The 22203-nt window shown below is 33.8% G+C and overlaps 1 protein-coding gene across 2 annotated transcripts in view; it reads right to left on the reverse strand.

Annotated features, from left to right (window-relative positions):
- The window catches only part of Ago1 (Argonaute-1), a 41930-nt gene extending 27074 nt beyond the window's left edge, over positions 1-14856 (reverse strand). For both annotated transcript variants that reach the window (XM_064054752.1, XM_064054750.1), the window contains exons 1-2: positions 14750-14856; positions 10272-10429 (exon numbers count right to left, since the gene is read on the reverse strand). In XM_064054752.1, the coding sequence (XP_063910822.1) occupies positions 10272-10429; positions 14750-14823 (232 nt within the window). In that variant the 5' untranslated portion in view covers positions 14824-14856. The remainder of the gene's footprint in view (positions 1-10271; positions 10430-14749) is intronic.
- Positions 14857-22203: the final 7347 nt, after the last annotated feature.

Below are 22203 nucleotides of genomic sequence, written 5' to 3' on the forward strand. Positions count from 1 at the left end.
GATATTTACTATTACAAACTGAAATGGTACAAAAGAACTGCAAACTATCTTATATTTTAATCCGTTCCGAATTCTTTTTATACTTACACAGTGGCTACCGATCGACTTTTTTGTCAAAATTAATTCATCAATTTTTGAAAAATAAATTATTTGTAGAAGTATTTTTGGTAATTTTAAAGTCACTTTTGCAGTGACTCCTTAATTTCCTCCTCGAACATGAAAGACTCCACTGACTGTTACAAAAATTAAAGGACTTTCACAAATATGTCGTGAATGTAAAAAGATTCATGCGAAAGACTTATTTCTGGCAATTTGGAAATAAAGGAATCCTCACAGGCGCCACAAATTCCTTAGTACGTTGTTAAATTTAGTGCCGATTACACAAATCAAAATAAATTCTGTCGAAGAATACAGAAACAGTTCAAAACAATGTTCAAACAACATATTAACGAAACAACAAACACTCAACAAGCGTTTTATAACAACATTAACACTTTGAACTATGCACTTAAATTAACTGTAATTAGTGAACGTGTAATTTTTTACTTATCCAAAGTACAAGCATCAAGTTAAGATCAAAAATATAATACAAACTCTAGATACAATTTTGGATGCAAAATTTTCTTAAACGTTTTTTGTGTGCAAGCAAAACAACAAATACATATAAGATTTAATTATGGATTATGTATGGAAAGACAATACTACACAGACACGTAATTTACATAGGTTATTTTGAATCCTTCTGACGAATGTGCGAATCAAATACATACTTTCTCTACACACAACACAATTTGCAAATAAAGTCATTGCAATACAGCTTAAAACTTTCAAGGTTAGTAAAATTTCGATGCTGTAACACATTCTCAAAAATCGCATTATTGAGAAAATCTATTTTAAATGTGTAAAAACGTCAAGATTTATCAAAAAATTCCATTAATTCAAAGCATCAAAGCCCTCTTGAACCTCTTAAGCAGAACTTCCATTGAGAACGGAACGGATGCGCTAGAATTGTATATATACGAACAAAGAGATCAGCAGGAGTGAAGCCGATCCATAAATTGCGGTAAGCGATTAGTACCTTACCGCTGGGGTCGCGATAGTGTAGATTAGGTACAACCTAAGGTGAACCAAGATTCCTGTGCGGAATCTGCCTCAGGCATCCATTGACTTTCACTAGTTTTTAAGAGGGCTTAACTAAAGACCCTTGCCGCAGTCCAGATGGCTGGGAGAGGGTTTGTCGAGATGGACGGTAATAAAAATTTTAGTACGCGAAAAGGTTGGTTTCTTTAGTTCTCAGGGCTCCTGATTAGAAACTCAGCCGGAAATAATAGAATAATGTACCTGGGAAAAGTACCGACATCGGCTACAGACACTATCTGATGATATAATTTATTACTTTTAACTTACTCTTTAATTATCGCTAATGCTTATTTAAAAAATTAAATTTCCCGAAAATGGAAATTGACATACAATCTTCTCAAGAATAAAAAAATAGTGGACAACGGTAGTGCTAATTTGTGCATTTTAATAATTATTATCTACATGCTCCGAGTTCTGATTGATTCCAAAATTTTGGATGGACCCACCACATTGTACTTTTGCGGTGTTATCACGTTGTACCTCATGATTTGTATTTAAGAAGAGTGGAACGATTTCTAAAAAAGTATAAACGCAAATGATCTCCGAGTAGAAATTAAAGGATGATCAGGTGGTCATAAGTATAAACCTCATGTGGTGGGCGATCACTCAATTTATTTATGTGTACCTTCGCAGGTACAAAATATGCTAAAAGGATTAAAAGATTATTGGTCCCGTTTCAACCATTCACGTTCGATCCCAACCTATCCGTTCCGATTTTAATCGACGTCCTGCTTTAGAATTATAGGAACTGTAATTGATAACTCTTCATTAAGACAACCTTTAACCCAAACTACCCAACCACGTTCTAAATCTGACAGTTGTCATTCCACACAGACGAGGTTTGTAAGTGTTTGATATAATTGTCATTACCCAAATAAAATCGTAAGTCGCTGACGTCTGTACCAGACTACTTCAAAAACAGATTACAAGTGAACTTCAACTTCCACGGGAGCATTGTAATTCAAGATTTCGCAGTAAAAAGTTTTCAATGTTGAAACTTATCTCTCCGTATGTTAAAGGTATGCTGCTAAAGCTATATGGACTGAAAGCAACTTCCAAACACGTTCGATTTCCATATCAACTTCTTTATTAAAGTACTTCAACTCCCTTACAACAGAAGCCCAAGAAATGACGCTTCAACCAAATCTGAATATTTCACTTATTGATGTGGTAAAAACTACTTTTAATGTCATGTTGAATAGCACACAATATAAATATATGAAACACGTTGGTTTTTAACTTGTTATTATAATACACCCAATATTTTTTCAACAAAAGAAAACTTATTTACTTGATATATTGTCAAAATTAATTACTAACATATCAACAAATATCTAGTCAATATGACATTAGTCTTATCTGTAATAAAATATCACATACCCATGTGCACCTAATAAGAAGTTATCAGTCAAACAAAATTTTAAACAACTGGTTTATTTTTTGTCACAGGTAACTATAAACAACAGTTAGTTTTATCATATATGTACATTCTTAATAAACCTGTTTTACAACCTGATCTTTTATATGACAAATTTTGGCACAATAGTCTGTCTTGCAACATTTTATATTAGTTTTTCGATCTGCTAAAATTTTCAACGCCAAAATTATTTATAAAAGTAGATTTTATAAACATTCAACTATTTTTGTCGGCTGTAGCAGAAAATCTTTTGAACGGTGTAAAGAAAATCAGCTGGGAACGTCTTCGACTCCGTACTCACGCACTATTCAATCTGTTATTTAATTGTAAAGGTAGTTACACGACACGAAACAGATTTGCTTTACTTTTCAAAACTACAATTTTAGTGTAGAAAAAATCAACTACGTGAAATATTTCTTACCAGATTCGTTTAATTACTTTGTATAAAAATTCAGAACATACTAAATGAGGTAAATAAATTCTAAATTTCATTAAATTAATGCAGTTTTTATTCTACGCAGTACGGAGGAATAGAAATCCAAAGAAAACAATAAAAAACATTTAATGGAAGGTAAACATATTTTGCATTTTTTATTCACACAGAACTGCCTTCACCGCAACAAACGCCGCCTGTATACAGCTTTTTTTTTAATTAATTGTATAATTTTTGAGACGACCTTCTCAATGTATTGGTAAAGATAAGAATATTTACTTTGACACATGCACTGTACCACAGGTAATCAAGTTATTGCTTTCCCAGCTTTTCTCGGAAATTAGATGAAGCGCTTCTGAAATAATCGTTAAAACGAGCACTGCATCTCAGTGCCTATTTTTATAATAAAGATTTAATTAATGATTTGTTGAAATGACGTCAACAAATATCTGGAGGGGAGACAAAATAAATTTTAAATCTGTAATTAATAATACTAAGCAAATTGTTACACCGAAAGTAAAGTGTTACACCTTCAATGAAATTTAAAATATTTTGAGAACACAATTTTTCGGGCATTTAGTTTTTAAATAGTAATGTTGGCATCCCACTATTTGACAATGTTTCACCGTAACTGTCAAACCGAACAAAGAACGCGTTGTTGCCAACATAATTTTATTAACATTAAATTTCAACGGTCGCTAGACGACTTTTTTTCTCGACCATATGGTTTATCATTCAAACAAGTGAACAATTAATTTCCAAGAGTAAAAAGTTTTGCTATTAGAAGACCTTTCGACAGTGACTTTCACGGTGTTCGTAAAAGCGGCGATTTGGTGGAGGTGCACTAATTTACCCACAAAATGTCATCCACTTTTTGTTAGAAAGTGGTTAAAGTTTCGTTACGGCAGTGACATGTGGTCGTCCATCCCCCACCGTAGAATCCACCTCCCTCTTCGAAAAAACCGCCTCGTAAACGCGTGTATTAGTGTAATCATTCAGCAGCTGTTTTACGCACGAATGACAAACAAAATAAAAATTCAAATATTTATAAATTTAAATATTTATGCATTGGCATTACACACTAAATTTTATAATACCTTCAACATTGAGAAAACGATGCAAATGAACGATGTTTCGAGAATCCGAAATATTCGACACACCCTGTATAAATTATCGTTCGTCAAACAAAGAATTTGGAAACCGATGTTTTCTATGTAACATCCGAGACCTAGAACAAACATGACCGCGCCGTGCCAAAAAATGGAACTCCACTCCCAAAAAATGTTTGAACGTCTTCGTCGATAACACCGTGGTGCTTGTATAATCTAGATAACGATGATAACTTAATTGCTTTCGGGCTAACAATAGACCTGAATCAACCCTGGCGTCGGTTGTAACCAGTACAGGACCGGACTAAATCAATAAGGCCAGTCGAGTCGAGACCCAGACTTAGGGTCAACGAACGAAAATGCACTTGACGTCGGCCGTCGATGCATCGATTATTACGAAATAACGATTTTTTGCAAGGGAGAAATGGGCCGGACTTGGACAGCGAAACGTCAAAAAACCGCTACAACAACAACAAACGATAAACAAAGAAACTGACAACTGCTTGTCCATTGACAATTGGCGAAAATTGGCCACAGCACCACGGAAAAAACTGAATTTGGCTAAAACAGCGTTCGTTCGCGTCATCTGGGTCGATTTCCGGCAAAAGACGCAATTACGCGTAAAATGAAGGGCCCCCAGCGCTCGATTTGCTTCAAAACGAGATGACCTTATTCCTCGACTTGAGGCATTCTTAGGTTAAGTCATTTAAACGTCGTCAGCGGTGGTCGCCCCCGTCGGGCGACCGTTCCTACACCCATGGTGACCCGTTCCCAGTGAAAAGGGGCGCTTTTCACCGGAAAACCAGCCAAAACAACGAAAATACCTCGTTTTTCCAGCTAAACAAAACAACATCGACGTTATTCACGCTCGATCGATACCGGAATTTACATAAAGATCAACTTACGGCCTCCAGGTCCAGGATACATGTTTTAAATATAAATATAAACACACAAGCACACCACTAACACACCACTATTCGAAAAAGTGTCTATCTAGTTACAAAGATAGGCGGACATTTGCAATTGTTGAACGTGACGTCACCTTCTGAAAGCTGCGAGAATCGCGGAAGGCGCAACCGCACGCGATTCGTCGATTTGACGTTGTCAAGGAGACGGAACAAACGGCGCCGAATTTGAATTAATGGTCACCGGGGAAGTGGCGATTCTCGGAGTTTTGATAGAATTTGACCATGAACGGGTGCAAAAACAAATTAAGCACAGAGCGATTGGGCGGGACAAACGAGATAATGATGACGATTTAACAGCGGTCGAGGAAATTAATTCTATTTCCTCGAGAGGTGAATCATGCAGATTAATCACGGAAAGTAAGGGTTATCAAAGTGCGGCATTTAAATCCACGCGAATGTGTAGTTTTTGTTTTCTGACGTCACACTAAATACTGTGAAGATTGTAATTAAAAATAATAATAATAATAGTAACAGACGATTTTTTTTTTACATACAGTACACAATTATTTAGGGGTCATAAATATGTACAATAAAATGAAAATCAATCAAAAACAAAAATAAAGTTCAGGTTTAATACAAGCATATTAAAAATAAATATCAACTGCCTAAAATGTTCCATCGACTAAGCCATAAAAATTTGAAAATTTTGAAGCTTTGGGGGGTATTTCTACGAATAGGCAACCAGTCTTACTGGATCTTTTTCCTAATCACATTATTGTCACATATATTTATTTCAGAGTCTACTAAATCTTGTCTTTTTAACCACTTAAAAACTTGAATTCTAACAACGTGATTTTTTATATTACTGACCTTACATTTCTTTAACAACTCGTACATTATTAATATTATAATTGGCAAGAACTTTATCACACTATAAATCATACTTCATCGATAAACCAGAAATAGCTTCATAATTAATTTTTCAAGACATCGTGTCGAAGCAATTAAAAAAAATGATAAAAGATTTTTATCAAAAATTCTGAAACAACTTCATTATATTCCTAGTGCACACTTAAAATATGGAAGTAATAAGTTCGAATGTCCCGAGATGAGATAAATAAACCGGTAGATTCGTGAAATTTCTACTTATCCTATGAATAAATGTCAGCAAAACATTTAAAGTTTTGGTTCTGAATACATACCGGGTGACTATTAATGTTTGTGTTTTTTTGTCATGTTGGCAACATATTTAAAATTTAAAATATTTAAAATAGCTCTCATTTGACAATTGCGCATTGACACATTAACATTGCTGCCAATAATTCAGAATTACCAACCAAAAATTTGCCTCATTTATTAGTAGTCACCCGGTAGTTCGCTTTTGGAATAGACTTACTAGATCCTGACGTAATAGCAAACTGTTTTCAGAAATAACAACAAGACAACGTTTGAAACTAACCTCTTATGAACAGTATCAATGACTAATCTGTGTTGGAAATTGTTTACGGATATTTTGTTTGAAAAAATTTTAATTGTTTTATGATTATACTGCTACAATTTAAATATTTTTAGTTAAGTTAGTTATGAGTGGATGTGGTGTATATATTTATCACTTTGTGTAATTTGTTATGTTACTGTTTGTTTGCCTATTCGTGCTGTAATCGGGTAATCCTGTTGGACAATAAAGTCATTTTTATTATTATTATTACAACAAAAATGATTATCGGCGCAGAAGGCAAACCCATCTTTATATTTTGTAATAGAAAAAAGTTCGTAAACTGCCTCAGGTTCACATTAATTTAAAAGTGACATTACTTTTATAACAAAAATTTAAAACATCGAAGAATACACATGGACTGACACGTGTTTCTGACAAGCCAAATGCAATAAAAAATTTTTTGTAACGTTGGCAACATTTTGAAAATTTTCTGATGGCATACCTGATTGTCAAATTGCTATTTGTTACAGCGAAAAGCGTCTCAACCAATCAACACGTTTGTAGGCGTGCTTATGTGAAAATTGACAAATGAATATTAGCATCGCTACCAATAATTCAGAACTGCCAACACAAAAATTTGCTTGAATCATTAATATTTATAAAATACAAGCTGAGATTAATGTGTTTTAACTTTCTTAGTGTTGGATGTTCAACAGTCAAAAATCAATTACATTTCAAATCGAATTTTTATGTAGTTCTACCGTATGGTATAGAGTATTAAAATTAATGTTATAGGGTCATTTTCATTAATATGATAAAAATCTCCCCCATATAAAGTGTATATGCGATAGGAACATGTTTTAACTTAGAAACATGTATATTTAATTGAGATAAGGTATCGTCACCCTTTTAGCTATTATGCAACCCTTAATACAGACACGTAACTATAAAGCTTGGCTTAAAGAATAGTGATACTGATAAGTAAGTCTAGGTTTTTAGATTGGTAAATTAAAACTATCGAAACTAACATAAGTATAAAACACATCACAAAGTAAATTAAAGATAAGAAAAATCAATATTACACCCAGAGAAGTCTTCAAAGTTATTTACCGAGAAGTTTGCCAACAATATTGAATCGGGACGTACTTTTAACAATATTTTTGTAACAATTTTTAAGATGACGTCAACAATTCTCAGGCGTGTGTGATAAAAACACTAAAATGGATCAGTGTTTACATTAATTTTTTGGTGGAAGTAAAAAAAGTAATTTTGATAATTTCATTTTTTATCAACTGCTAAACTTATACAATGCTATTTAGGCAGAAAATTAAAATGACGTCATTAATTTTTGGAAGGTTTGGGTTGTTCTGTAAAGTTCTCTAAAATAAATACTACACACCTTGCAACTAAATATTTTTTGGATCCACGGTTTACTGAAAATATGAGAATGACGTAAGCATTAACTTTTCACGGCAACGCCCAAAATAAAGTCGCAGTTTAGAATATCGTTTCTTAGATTACTCGAAAGCAAGAATGACGTCAATAATAGTACCATAAAACAAAAAAAAAAGTGAATGTTCAAATGTACTCTTAAAAACTAAATCTCCACTGTACTCACTTGACTTTCTTCAAAAAACCAATAACGGATGATTATTTTTTTAAATAACTAAAACAACTGCTTGTGACAGGTCAATAGTTAGAAGCTCACTACAACAATACAAGACTGATACCTTCTACGACGCCTTTTTTACATTACTAATGCTGCATAAATTCCATGTTGGTATCAAGAGAGATAATAATGTTTCATTATGTAATTCAAGAGTACGATTGTAACACCATGATAATTTAATTACATCAAAACTTCAATTGAAACATTTCTAACCGAAAAACTGTTTAAAATAGTGGATATGTTATTTACAGCTTCCGAATTTGCTATCTGAATAATTTTGTATTCGTTCAATTGCATTAATTTCATCTATTTCGTGATCTTCAACAATCAAATGGTTTATAAAACACAATCCAATACTATTCATTGAGGGGGAAATATAATGATAATGAAATGGGGTACCTACACAATATAAAATACCCAAAGCTCAACATATCAGATCGATATAATCTAATGGATGTATGTTGGGTTGCCCACATATCCCACTTTTCGAACGAAGTATAAAATCACAGTACGAATTAAACCACAAACCACATAATAAAAAATAGGTGGTACACAGAAAGGTTAGTAGAAATATTTACATAATTGGAGCTCATTTTCTAAAAAATATCCGTGTCAGCTTACGTTTGAATATAACGAGATATGCTAATGAGTGAGTCCCACACTTAATATCTCATTAGGGTGACGATAATAAGTATTTTAGTAGCTGGCTCATTAGCTAGTGTTGTAGATTTTTGCCACTCGTCAAGTTTATTTAATAAAACACGCAATGCGTCGTACCAGAAACCTCAAACATAGCTTCCCTACTAAACATGTTTCGAGAAAGTATTGACAATATTAGTTTAGTTGAACTACTAAATAATTTTTCAATAATAGAAAGAAGTTTTCCGTGTCAAAAAGGAAGAGAAAAAAGTTCGAGAGAAGTTAGCGAATTTCTTTTGTGATTTTTGTTTTCAACTTTTACTTGAACGTAATTATTAGTTCCTTGCAATAGTTTGAAAATACATTACTGCCTTAATTAAAAGTTACACAAATCAGGTGATTTTAATTTAAATTTTAACAGACTGTAAAATTAGTAAATTGTTTACCCTGCTTAATCGGCTTCACCGATAGTCACGCATTCAAATTTTCATCTTAATTGTTATGATAGCAAATAGGTATTTGTTAGTTTTGGTTTCACACACTATTAGAATGAATAATTTGTTTTCTTCCATAAACTCAGTCGATCAGACACCTGCAACGTCAGCCTTATCCACATTTCCGGTCAGTAATTTCGCTGATATACATAGTTAATACTTGCTTTTTAATCTGTGTAATGCCGACTGAATTATGACACATCGAATCATGTTCTGAAAATAACAATGGACTGGATTTTCTTGACGTTGTTATTATTTACTCATTGTATATGATCGAGGACAGCTTTAACTGCAACATTAACACATTATTTGTTACAGGTTTGTACCACTTCGTTTCTTATCAGTCACACTTCAAGTTAATGACCGCAAATAAAGAACACAAATTTCATTTCTAACGTTTTATCTACTCAACTGACTTTCATTGTTACAGTAATAACCTTAACATGGTAGAATAACTTTGATGTTCAAGAAATGTAAATAACAATTCAAAAGTTGAAAGTTGGAATTCTTGGGGAATCGTAAAAATACGAACCCGAAGAATGGAAAACGCACGCAGACATTTATGCGTTGCAAAATCAGAGTCAAGTTTACGTCATGATTCAGTTGGTAGTCGCACCCATTATCTCTGGAACTATACCAACACAGATATGACTTGTGGCACACCAAATAAACTGATTAGTACAGCGGGTGAATTAAATATTTAATCTGAATTAAATATTAACGCATGATTAAACGTGAATTTGACTTTGATTGGTTGAATTTGATCATGCGCCCGATTAACTGTGTCTTATTAATGTATCAAATGTCGGAGAAGCCTCTGCTGAATACAACCCACTGAATTCGTGCTTCATAATTATAATTCATCTTTATTTTAACATTTACATCATGTAGTTCACTCATCATTTGACGATAAAGCTTTGTCTTTGACATGCGCGAAAGACAGCACTCTTGGCGCCATGCCTTAATTGCAATAAATTTCCACTTTCTACCAATTACAATAACTACAGAACTTGATAGTAATTACCGTTAGCCTGTTGTTGCTGCTGCATGGTCGTGTGATGCGGCAGATGATTATTAACTTGAGATCTGGGTCCGATAAAGCTTAATGTAGTGAGATCAGGTAGCAGCTGGGGTATACCTGACTGCATATTCTTCAACTCCGTACCAGCAGACATGTTTACTCTGTGAATAATAAAAAAAAATAAGTACACAATACAAACACATTTCGAGATATGTTTATTGCTCGGTGACGGTGCCGCGCCTGTGTCTTCTTGTGCCACCCGGTTTCAGGCATGTTATTCATATTCAAACCACTTTTATGACCACTTTCTCCCCGGGACAAAGTATGTGGCTGGTTTTCATCGAGTACAGTTTGGTCATTTTTATCGCATTTCGTGTCGGACAGACACGCGAGGCGCGAGAACAATTTTGATCTATCATTTTAGGAACATTTGATCAGTTATGCTGAGAGGACGGTAGAAATACCAGTCGTGCATACCTTGTAGTAATAACTGTAATGGTCTAGTGGTTATAGCGTCAGTGACGGCGCCAAGAGGTCGTGGTTCGAATCCCCTCAGGATTTTGCTGCTTTTTTTGGATTGAAATTGACAAAAAAAAAATAAGACGTTCGCAGTAGAAAAGACTACCACGAAAAAAATTATTATTACACAAAAAATTTGCTAAAATGCAAAATACAATACAAAAATTAAGGGTTGGACCGATTTAAATTATAAAAAAAAACCTGCTTTTTTTTTTCAAAGTACGAAAATATATAATAAGTAGATAGCATGAACTTTTTAAATGCTGTTCAGATCAAAATAAATTGAACAGTAACAATTTTCTCGACGTTTCGTGACTCAAAAAGGCATGAAAAATTAATCTCCCGTTTCCATCAGTTTTCTATCGTCTCTCGTCTGTGGCGATTTTATTAGACACATAATCTCCTAAACCATTGAACTGATTGTCGACAGGTTTTGTTTATATTTTAGGAATATCTTGCAAATCGTGAAACTTTGTCTGATTATCGTCACCAACAATTGGATAACGTCACCTACAAATTTAGCATAATCAATGCTATTTAAATTCTATATAAAAAAAAAAAACAACAACAACAATGCTCAACTTGTGGTTTATGAATCATTATTCCTTTCTTCCTTTTCATTTCTCAAAACTAGCAGAAACACGATTCAAACATGAAAGGGAGTCACAAATTTGTGAAAATGTGTGTTAAAATATGTACGTGGAAATCTAACTTTAAAATTTTCTTGCTTTGTTTACATTTTTAAAACAATGGAAATATCTAAAAAAAAAAAAAAATGAAAAAAAAAACATTAAGTCTTAATTAAAGAAAATCAGTTTCTTTCCAATTCTGTCGACGAACAAAGACGTAGATGACAAATATTAATACGACAGAACAAAATTATTTTTACATGAGTATTACTCACTAGAAAAAAAATCGCCAGAATAATCGTTTCAAAAACTTTTGGATCTCATCGATTAATTCCAAATGAGAAATTAATATTGCCACATTTTAAACACATCATCCAAAAAGATTAAATAATGAGGCTATTTTTCAACATTTCCACAGAACTGTATACTTGATATATGTAGTAAGGATGATCTGGTGTCTCAAAGTTATTTAGATAGAACTTCCCTCGCCTGTAAAGTAGGGGCGGCTGGTGCCAAAATTACAACGTCTACAAACACACTGGACATAGCAAAATGGTAATTTTCAAAATTTAAAAAAATATTCGAAAATGTGTGTCATAATTATCAAAACTTGCGTCTAAAGATGTTGTGTCTTGGATATATGATACGTTGCTGAAGTGCTGATAAAAGCGGAGACCAAATCATGCCTCATTTAGACACCGTTGCCATGGAAACCGTGCGTCTAGTTGCTGTATTCAGCTGGAATCCGGTCCTGCTCGAACAGGGACCACCACCAGTAATTCAGTTGTGAGATTATATTTTCATTCTACGCCAGTGAAATTGTTTGATTTTAAATAAAAATAATGAACTCAGTTGACCTTACAAGCATGGTAAATTTTTGTGGAAGTGGGATTGTGAAAAAAATAATACATACATTGTTTTGTTTTGTGTGTCTTCTTAGCAATGATTTAAAACCAAAGGTATGTGGACAAGTACTTTTTTACTTTTCTTGAATGTATTTTTGTATTATTGTCGTCACACAATTTCGTCTATTAATTGGTAATCACAAACAGCCTGTTTTATATCTTCATATTTAACTCATCAATCGAATTGTGTCCCCCCATTTCAAGAGGTCACGAGACGCCGCTGCTGTAAAGTAGAACTAGGTCTCATACATGTCAGAACTTATTTTTCAATAACATTTCACTTATTTATTATAACTTTTGAAATAATAAAAAAATAGCTGCAGTTCTCAAAAAACTGAAAACACAATTCGTTTCATATATTCATTATTTCTTGACATCCTTTGTAAATCGCGGTAAAAATTAAAATTTTTTTTGGAAAAATTATAAAACTTGATTTTGCAAAATTCTATTTATTTTATAATTACCCCTACATGAAAAAAAAATGTAGACAGTACCTGACATACTATTAAAAAGTGGGCGAAGGTTATTCGGACAGTACTTCCCTTACCCTTGAAGTACAGTACAATTGATTTTGCGAACTTTATTTTTTGGGACCACCCTTAGAAATTACTCCTAAAATCAATATACGTATGTAATGTTAAAGTAAATGTAAAAAAGCGTGCTACGACTTTATTTCAAGTGAGTTTTTCCATTACAAAATTTTATATTGACGTCGTCAATATTTTTGCAAGGACGCGTATATCAATTTGGATAGGTCTAGCGTAACACTAATACTAACAGCACTGTATTCCCAAATGTTCGGGAAAATGAAGTGAGTCGTTCTTGATTTAAACAATAAAATAAATTGCCTCATTCATTAATTTTTTAAGTCGCCCTGTATACGTAACTCTAAAAACTATGATAAACCACAAGTATAGAATGATAACATTTTGCATATTTCAGAAAGAATTTATTCGGTAAAATTTTGAGATGCTGTTCCTAACATATACACAAAATTTGACAACAATCGGTCTAGTAGTTTCGGAGATTATATAATAAAAATCAAAGAAGAATTAAACCACGAATACAAGAATACATCATTTTATTAAATTTAGATAACCTTTACTACGCAAATCGTTGGTGGGAATGATTAAGACACGATATTCTTAAATCACATAAAATTTGACAATTCGTCCAGTAGTTTCGGATATTATACTTTTAATAAAAATCGACGCACACAGACAGACGACAGGCAGACGGAAACCGGGACCTACTTTTTCGCACTCTAGCGGTGATGAAACGTCGAGAAAATACGAAAGCAACCATTCGCCGAATGTACTTATGTAAGTTTTAGAATAAAGTATACAATTTTATTTCAACTCATTTTATCTCTATTTACCATGATCTATATAAAAATATGGAAACAAATGAATGGATAAATTTTGTGTATCTAAAATTCCCCAGTAATCAATATAGTAGTTTCAGAGAGCATTTCTCTAATAAAACTGGTAACAGACAGGCAGACGGTAACGGGAGATCGATATTTTTTCCATTATGCAAACTGCAAAATAACAGAAAATATTGATTTAATAACATATTTTTCACTTCTTAAACGGAAGCCAAAGAAGTACTACAAAATTTGGACAATCATCGCCACCAAGAATTTGACGACGCCCTCGAAAAATTTTGAATGAATAATACTATTTAATACTGTACTTGTGGTCTATGAATTCACCTAGATTTTCGCAAAAAAGATCGAAATTGTACGATAACCTTTCAGACTAATTTAAGACGAACGCATAGCTCAGTTGGTATTTTCCTGCTCCCAGGGCTATAGGTCACCTGGTACACATGTAATTACGTGCCAATTTTCGCAACTTTAATAGTTACTTATACGAGGAGGTATCAATAAGTTCTTCACCCTTTTGATAATATAATCATTATAACTTTATAAGTTTGCAATGTATTTGCAATTCCGCCACTGAAGAGATATGAACAAGGGGACGGAAAAACTAATCTAGTTATTTAGACCAAACTTCCCCGTCCCTTAAGCACTATCGATTTTGCATGCACGTGAGAGCAATATCGTATGCTGTGAAACATCGACAACACATAATCGAACATTAGTCAAAATGACCTTATTACAATGCGTACACGTGGGAATTAACAAGTTTTGAAATTGCCTGATTGTATGCTTAATTGTCGGTGTATTCGTATTTTATGTGTTTAATTAACAGTTCTGGAAATGATAAATTTGGATTCCAATGAAAGCGTACAACCTGAAATTGCGGCAGGAACGATAATGTTAGTCGCTTTCAAAATAACAAACACAATTAAAAAATTGTATTTAGTTAAGTGTTACTGATTCAATCCGACATTGCTTTTATCAAATCAAATTAAAAATACGCTTTACAGATAACGTTTTAATCAGTTTTCAGTAAAACCTTACTTTCTTTTCTCTTCTGCTGCCTTAATGTAACACTCCACGGTGTTGTTTTCACGAAACTTCACGTTTGTTGTCATTGTAAATGGTGTCACTTTTGTCCATACTTGTCAACTGCACGGAACCACAAAGTAAATTTTTCACTAACCGTACAAAATAAATGACGTCAACTCCCATGATAAGAACCAGATAATAAAAATAAATGGCTACTGCACTTCACGTATTTCTCTTCCTGAAAAGTGCGTGTTCTCACCACCACCACCATGCGATTGTACAAGGAACGAAGCAACAAACACACAGTCTACTCACAAATACAATTTAAATCATCTAGTTACCATCCCCTTCTTGATCAGCGAGGGGCGCTAAGGTATCAATTCCTCAGCCCTTCATTACACCAACGTTAAAAGACAGTGCGCTTAGACGAAGACAACGAAAGCCGAACCAGATAATGGGCACTCGGGAGGCAACACTTTTCGAAACTACCTGTCTTTGACGTCTCAAAAAATGCGGGTTTTCATGTGACGACTTTCTGTTCAACGAATCAAAACGGTCGTGCTACGTAAAGCAGACGTTATCAAAGAGCAATGCACCGCCGACTGCTATAAACGATTTGGAGGGTAGAACAAACATCGTAGGCCGTCCACTTCGCCTAAAAATACAAAGACTGATTGCCGTAACGAAACCGAAAGTAGGTCCTGGCCTAGACCAATAATAATATGTCGAAAATATGGTTTCTATTAAAATTAGATCGTAAATAAGGTGACCAATGATAAGCGGCGTTCGATAAAGCTCACATTGGAGGTAATTCGAACCCTCAGTTTTCTGTGAGGAAGTGAAGACCCCAATAAGCGAGACTGAACTTTGGTCAAATATCTTCCAAAGACTAATTTAGAATTTGTCAAGCGAGGCGACGATATCGTGAAGCCAGATAGTGACTGATTCTACGTTAGCTACGTGACATAGGTGTAATGACTAATGACGTCTCTGATGAAACATCAACATTAGATAGATGAAAATGTACAAACATATGGTACAAAAAAAAACGTTCAATGTAAAACTGAAGGACAGACGCAAAGTTCGGCTAAATATCTAAATCACATTCAATAAACAAAAACAATGGCACGTTACACAGGCAGTTAAGTAGGCCACATGTCGTATCGGCACAGTTTTTATTTGTTACCTTTACAATAGGAGAAGGTCTTCACGGGTAACGGATTTATTGCAACCCACTGTGACTCGTAAAGATTACCGCACTATAGCTTCCGCCGAACTTTAAGAAAACTATAAAATCTATTGGAAGTCCACAAGAAGAATTAGGAAGAATTTAAAAAGAATATTAGTAAAACGGAATGGAACGGCTGGACGTAGCAAACGTCAACGACTTTAGCCGTAGAACTGAAGAATTGTTATGAAGAATAATTCGTGTCAATCAGGTGCAGAAGTGCGGTACAACATATCAAGGTTTTGCGAACAATTATAAAATTTGATCTTGCGATTTTTTTTATGATAACATAAGTTAGAACAAAGATATGTGTGTAGTGTTAAAATAAAGGTAAAGGAGCATGACATGTGCATGTTTCAAGTGAGTTTTTCCATTACAAAATTACACGTACATCAATTTAATATTATATAATAATATTAATAATAACAGTACTGTATTGCCAAATTTTTTTGTATCAGCAGTTCTAAAATAATTTTTTGTACATTTCAGATAGAATTTATTGAGCAAAATATTATGATAACGTCATCAATTTTTTGGGCCAGATAAACCAATCTATTTAACCAACGATTTACCATATTTACGATAACTTTACAACTTTTGCAAAATTAAATTGTAAAATGTTTCACAATATTGATTTTTACTTCCCGAGCGTAAGCAAAGGAAGTTTTGTAATCGAGTCCGTCGGCCGAATCTCTACTTTTACATTTTCTCGATCTTTCATGACCCCTAGAAGACGAAGAAATAGGTCTCCCGTTTCCGTCTGTCTCTGTCTGTCTGTCCGTCCGTCTGTCTGCCGTCCCGGATTTTTATTACAGATAATCTCCGAAAATACTGATCCGATTGTCGTCAAATTTTGTATTTATGTTAGGTATATCATGTAGATGGTAAAACGCTAACCAAAATTTGTCTAATCATCCCCACCACTAATGTGATGACGTCACTTCAAAATTGTACATATTAATTGGGTTTTAAATTGTATCAAATAACATAGTCTTAAATATGTAGTTTATGACTCCGAATTGAAATTTTACCCGAAACGTCCAGATTTTTGAAAAAAAAATAAAATTAGGAAACAACATTTTGACATTTAATTTGGAATCTACAAAACCGAATGCTTTGAAATCTTGCAAATGGTTTACAGTTATGACAAGCATGATAAAATTTTAATCACAATATATTTAGTTATCCCCTCCAAAAAATTGATTACGTCGCCCCAAAATTTTGCTGAATAAATCCTATCTAAAATGTACAAAATATGATTAGTCTCTTCTTGTGATTTATCAGTCCATTCATATTTTTTGGACATGCATATACAGGGTGACCCAAAAAAATTAATGAATGCGTGAATTTATTTTATTGATTTAATCAGAAACTACAAAACCGAATGCTTTGAAATCTTGGAAATGTTTTAAATTTATCATAAGCATGGTAAATTTTTGATCAAAATATATTTGCTCATCCCCCCTAAAAAATGGATGGCGCCACCCCAAAATTTTGCTGAATCTAAAATACTATCTAAAATGTACAAAATATGACGAGTCTCTTCTTGAGATTTATCATTCCAATAAAATTTTTCGGATTTGCATATACAGGGTGACCCAAAAAATTATTGAATGGGTAAAGTTATTTTATTGATTTAATCAGGAACTACAGTACCGAATGCTTTGAAATCTTGCAAATGTTTTAAGGTTATAAAGAGCATAAAAAATTTTTAGTAAAAATATATTTCCTTATCCCCTCCAAAAAATTGATGACGTCAGCTCAAAATTTTGCAGAATAATCCTATCTAAAATGTACAAAATATGATGAGTCTCTTCTTGTAATTTATCATTCCATTCATATTTTTTGGATTTGGATATACAGGGTGACTCAAAAAATTTAATGAATGCGCAAATTTACTTTATTGATTTAATCAAGACCTACAAAATCGAATGCTTTGAAATCTAATGCAAAAAAAAACATAATAGGCTTGCAGTTGTCACGTTTCCGACAGTGAGGGTAGTACTGTCCAAACTCTTTAGACCAATTTTTTTCCTAAGATATGGATACCAAATTAAAACGAATTTATAAATCATGAGCTTAAGAGTAAATTTTTATATAACTTATAAATAGACAGCGGATTTCTGTCGGGCTACGTCACGATTGTAAGTGGGGACGCGCTGCATCGCCGGGACTCAGTAGCGGGTGATAGGTAATCACTGAATTTAATTGTCACTTTATTCCATAAATACAATTAACGATTTATTAATCAACCGCCTAAGTAAATGAGAACTGAAATTAACAGCAGAGTGCAACGAAGCAGCGTTATTCTAATCTCAAATAAACGAAGTGCAGCCGGTAATTGCAATGAATTCCCATCCCGTACGAGCCGTACCGAGTTTGGCCTTGTCTAGCCCGACAGAAATCCGCTCTCTACTTATAAATAACATTTACTATAGGAAATTTCGAACTGACGTCGTCGCATTATTGTTGAGGACGATCAGACAAATTTTGCTTAGCGTTTTACCATCTATTTACATGATATTCCTAAAAAACATATACAATTTGCCAATAAAATCGTTCCTGTAGTTTCTGTTATCTGAGATTATCTGTGTAAAATAACAAATATTGACAGAGACGACAGACAACCGGAATGTTTTCCAGGAGTATTGTGATTATGAAAGATGACGTATCAAAACAATGACCAGTGCGTTACAATAATTTCACCACTAATTCTAAATATTGTTACGTTGTATGGGTGAATAAAATCGGCGTGGGTTAAACTCAACAATTTATTTGTTAGTAACTCGAATTACACAGCGATTATGTGGAAAATAATTACGGCGTAACTGGATTCTGAACATGCACTCGACTCGACTCGTTGATTGAATGAATCTCGTTCCCGAAGGTGACCTCCGTTTAAACCCATATACCCTTCTCGATGTTTCGCAATCGAGGTCTTTCTCGAATCCATCGCAACTTCCGCTTCTAGGCTCTCCTTTAGTGAACACCGCATCGCCCGGCCGATGAGTTATACATACTAGAAGACCCATAGGCGTCGTACCGGGGCGGCGTATGGGTTTATTTCGTAACAACATTAATTTTGTTTCTACGTTTGTCACAAAGAATTGTGTTAATGTTTTCCTGAAACCGTAATTTTATTTAAAGAATAGTAAGTTTTCCTAATAGTAAGGTAGTTTACTTCCCGAGCGTAAGCTAAGGACGTACAGTTTAGTATAGTAATCGAATCCATCGAATGACTTGCCAGTTTCATGTTTTCTCGATGTTTCATCACCCCTAGAGTATGAAAAAAATAATCTCTAGTTTTCTTCTTTCTGTCTGTCATCTGTGTTGATTTTTATTAGACACGTAATCTCCGAAAGTACTGGACCGATTGTTGTCGAATTCTGTATGTATATTAGGAATACCATGTAGACAGCAAAACGGTGACCACATTTCAAAGAATTTTATTTTAAAATTATTTAAATGTGATACAATAATATACTCCTATACCTGTGGTGTACGAATCCGCTTTCAGTTTTTTCCCTAAACGGCCAAATGTTCAGAAAATTAACACAGTATAATTCGATGTCAAACTTGGCCGTTTCTTTTTTTCTCCTTTTCTCCCGCGCTATGTACTATCGATGTGGCTTAATTAATAATTTTAGTCATCTGTTTTGAGGCGACGAAGTAATTGAAATCAAACAAATTTCTATATGACATTCTTCCGATGTATAAATATAAACAGTTGAAGTTAAGCATGTTATTATTGCTGAAAGGTCATTTTCCCGTTGCTTATCTACTTTAAATATATTTTACATCGCCCGTACTTGTGCGACGTCACCTTGGAGCGTGTGCCCTCACGACGCAGGGACTGCGAGGGTGTTATCTATGCCGCTGGTTTTTACTTCATTGAAGTTATCACAAAACAAACAACATCGCAAAATCCATTAATTTTATAATTTTTCAAAGAAGCGGGATTTGTTGGACGTGTATTTCAGGCGCGAGAGAAGTTCTGTCGAAATAAACTTGAAAACAATGGAAAAATCAAAGAAGGGCAGCATCAGAATCAATATGTCTATATTTCGATATAATCTTCAAAAAACGCTCTGCTCGAAGTTACAAACCGTAGGAAAGTTTCAAAACACTGGAAAGAATAAAAGGATAAATTTTGATTAACGACTTACCATCCTTACGATAACCTTAAAACGTTTCCAAGATTTTAGAGCATCCAGTTTTAAAGTTACAGTGCAGTATTACACAATTTTTTTAATAACATTTACTACACAAACTTTGAGGTGACGTCATCCCACTATTGGTGGGGATGATTACATAAATCTTGGTTAGCGTTTTGTAACGGTACTTAAATTCGAGCGGGCTTAGTGAGCAAGGTCGCTAAAGGATAAGGACGATTTTTCGTGCGACGATAGAGAAGCAGAAATGGCCGGACTGGAGGCCTATTTTTTCATATTCTAGAGTTATGAAATGCCGAGAAAACATGAAAGTCACATGTCGGGAACTAAAAACGGCCAGAATAACCTACCGAAAATACTAAATAATTGTTATAAATATACCAATTAGTAGTCTACATTATTAGAATTGGTCCTTTTAGATCGCTGTTGCCAAATTTTATTATTTAAAACATTACTCATTATAATTTACAACATTTGTTGTGTGGCGGCACAATAATACGTAGTAGTAAGCGAGGAAAGATAAGCTCCTCCGTAGTCTAGTGGTAAGGGCACCCGCCCGGCAAGCGGTAAACGTGCGGTTCGATTCCCACCGGAGAAGTAATATTTTTCTTCGCTTACTTACGGTTGTAAAATGGGTTGCCTATACGGATCGTACACTAAAATTTTCTTTTTATGTATATTTAAATAACACAAAATGTTGGTCTATACGCTGGCAATTGCCTCCACGATATACAATGTTCTGTAATTTTATATGTGACACGCTTTGCGGAAACAATTCACTTGTCAGAACTTCATGCCGATAAGTGTGTTGTTAGCCAGAGAAATGTGATACATATATCGACTCATTTTTCAAAGTTGAATTGTCATTTATCCGTGTCTACGGATACAAATGAAGCTGATCATGTTTAACAACAACCCATATTGTTAAGTTGACTTATCCCTTCCGTGTTAACAGTCTTTTGTTAGAATCGGCACCATTTACTATGAATTGCTATTGATGCAGATCCAAACGATGAAATAAATAATTTTCCTACTACGACACCGATAATATAACCCACAGGTGCTGCTGCTCTGATTTGATTGGGACCTTAAAGTAACTTGAATACAATATCCACAATATTTTCCTGGTAAGTTGCAAAATATTGATAAGTATAAGATAAGACAGCAATTTTTTCTATTTCCATACCTACACTTTACAAACACTTTACGGTATTTACAAAAAAATCAAAGGCTGCACCTAAACTGAGTAAATAAATTCATACAATGTTTGAATGAAATACTTGAATATTTCAAAAACACATCCCCCAAGATTTTTTTAATCTCTTTCAAAAAATATTCTAGATTCTTCAACGGTGATAAGTGATCACTATCGACGACTCGTTTTGTATTTGCAGTGCTTCCGATGAGAGGAAAATTTTTAAATTTGATTTTTACAGTTACATTTTCACGGTAGGTGTAATGAACTAAAACCGGAAGCATGTAAATTTTGAGTGATTTTTTTTTAAATTGATTTGGTTTTTGGTGGATAGTATTAGTGGAGTTAGTGGCAGCAGGGAATAAGAGGATTTTCTGGAGGTTCTTTAGTGGTAAGTTTGTATTGTCTCTCAGAACGATTTCTAAAATTACCACCAAATTCAAAATTTTTGTTTTTAATTGTGAATTTATTGTTGTTTAAACATAGACCAAAATAATATTATAGAAATGCGAAAAAAAATGCTAACAGTGACCTATTTTTACCTTATAAAAAAATTGGTTGAAAGTTGTTTCAACAAAACTCCCTTCGGACCTAAAGTACAATGAAACATATCCAGCATTGTCGAGTTGAGTTTTTTCTTGACACAATTTGGTGATGACGTCATCAACATTTTTGCAAGAACACGTAGGTCAACTTGGATTGGTGCAGTCTCAAAATAACAGTATTATATTCCCAAAATTTTCTGGGAAAATGGAGTGAAAATGATTCATTAATTATCTTTGAGACGCCCTGTATAAACAATCCTAAAAAATATCAATCCAATGGTAAATCGCAAGTATAGTATATAATATTTTGCACATTCTCGACAGGA

The sequence above is a fragment of the Zophobas morio genome, unplaced genomic scaffold, assembly GCF_036711695.1.
Source record: "Zophobas morio isolate AGI-343-1 ecotype UQ-CSIRO unplaced genomic scaffold, CSIRO_AGI_Zmor_V1 ptg000012l, whole genome shotgun sequence".
In the NCBI taxonomy this organism is placed as follows: Eukaryota; Metazoa; Arthropoda; class Insecta; order Coleoptera; family Tenebrionidae; genus Zophobas; species Zophobas morio.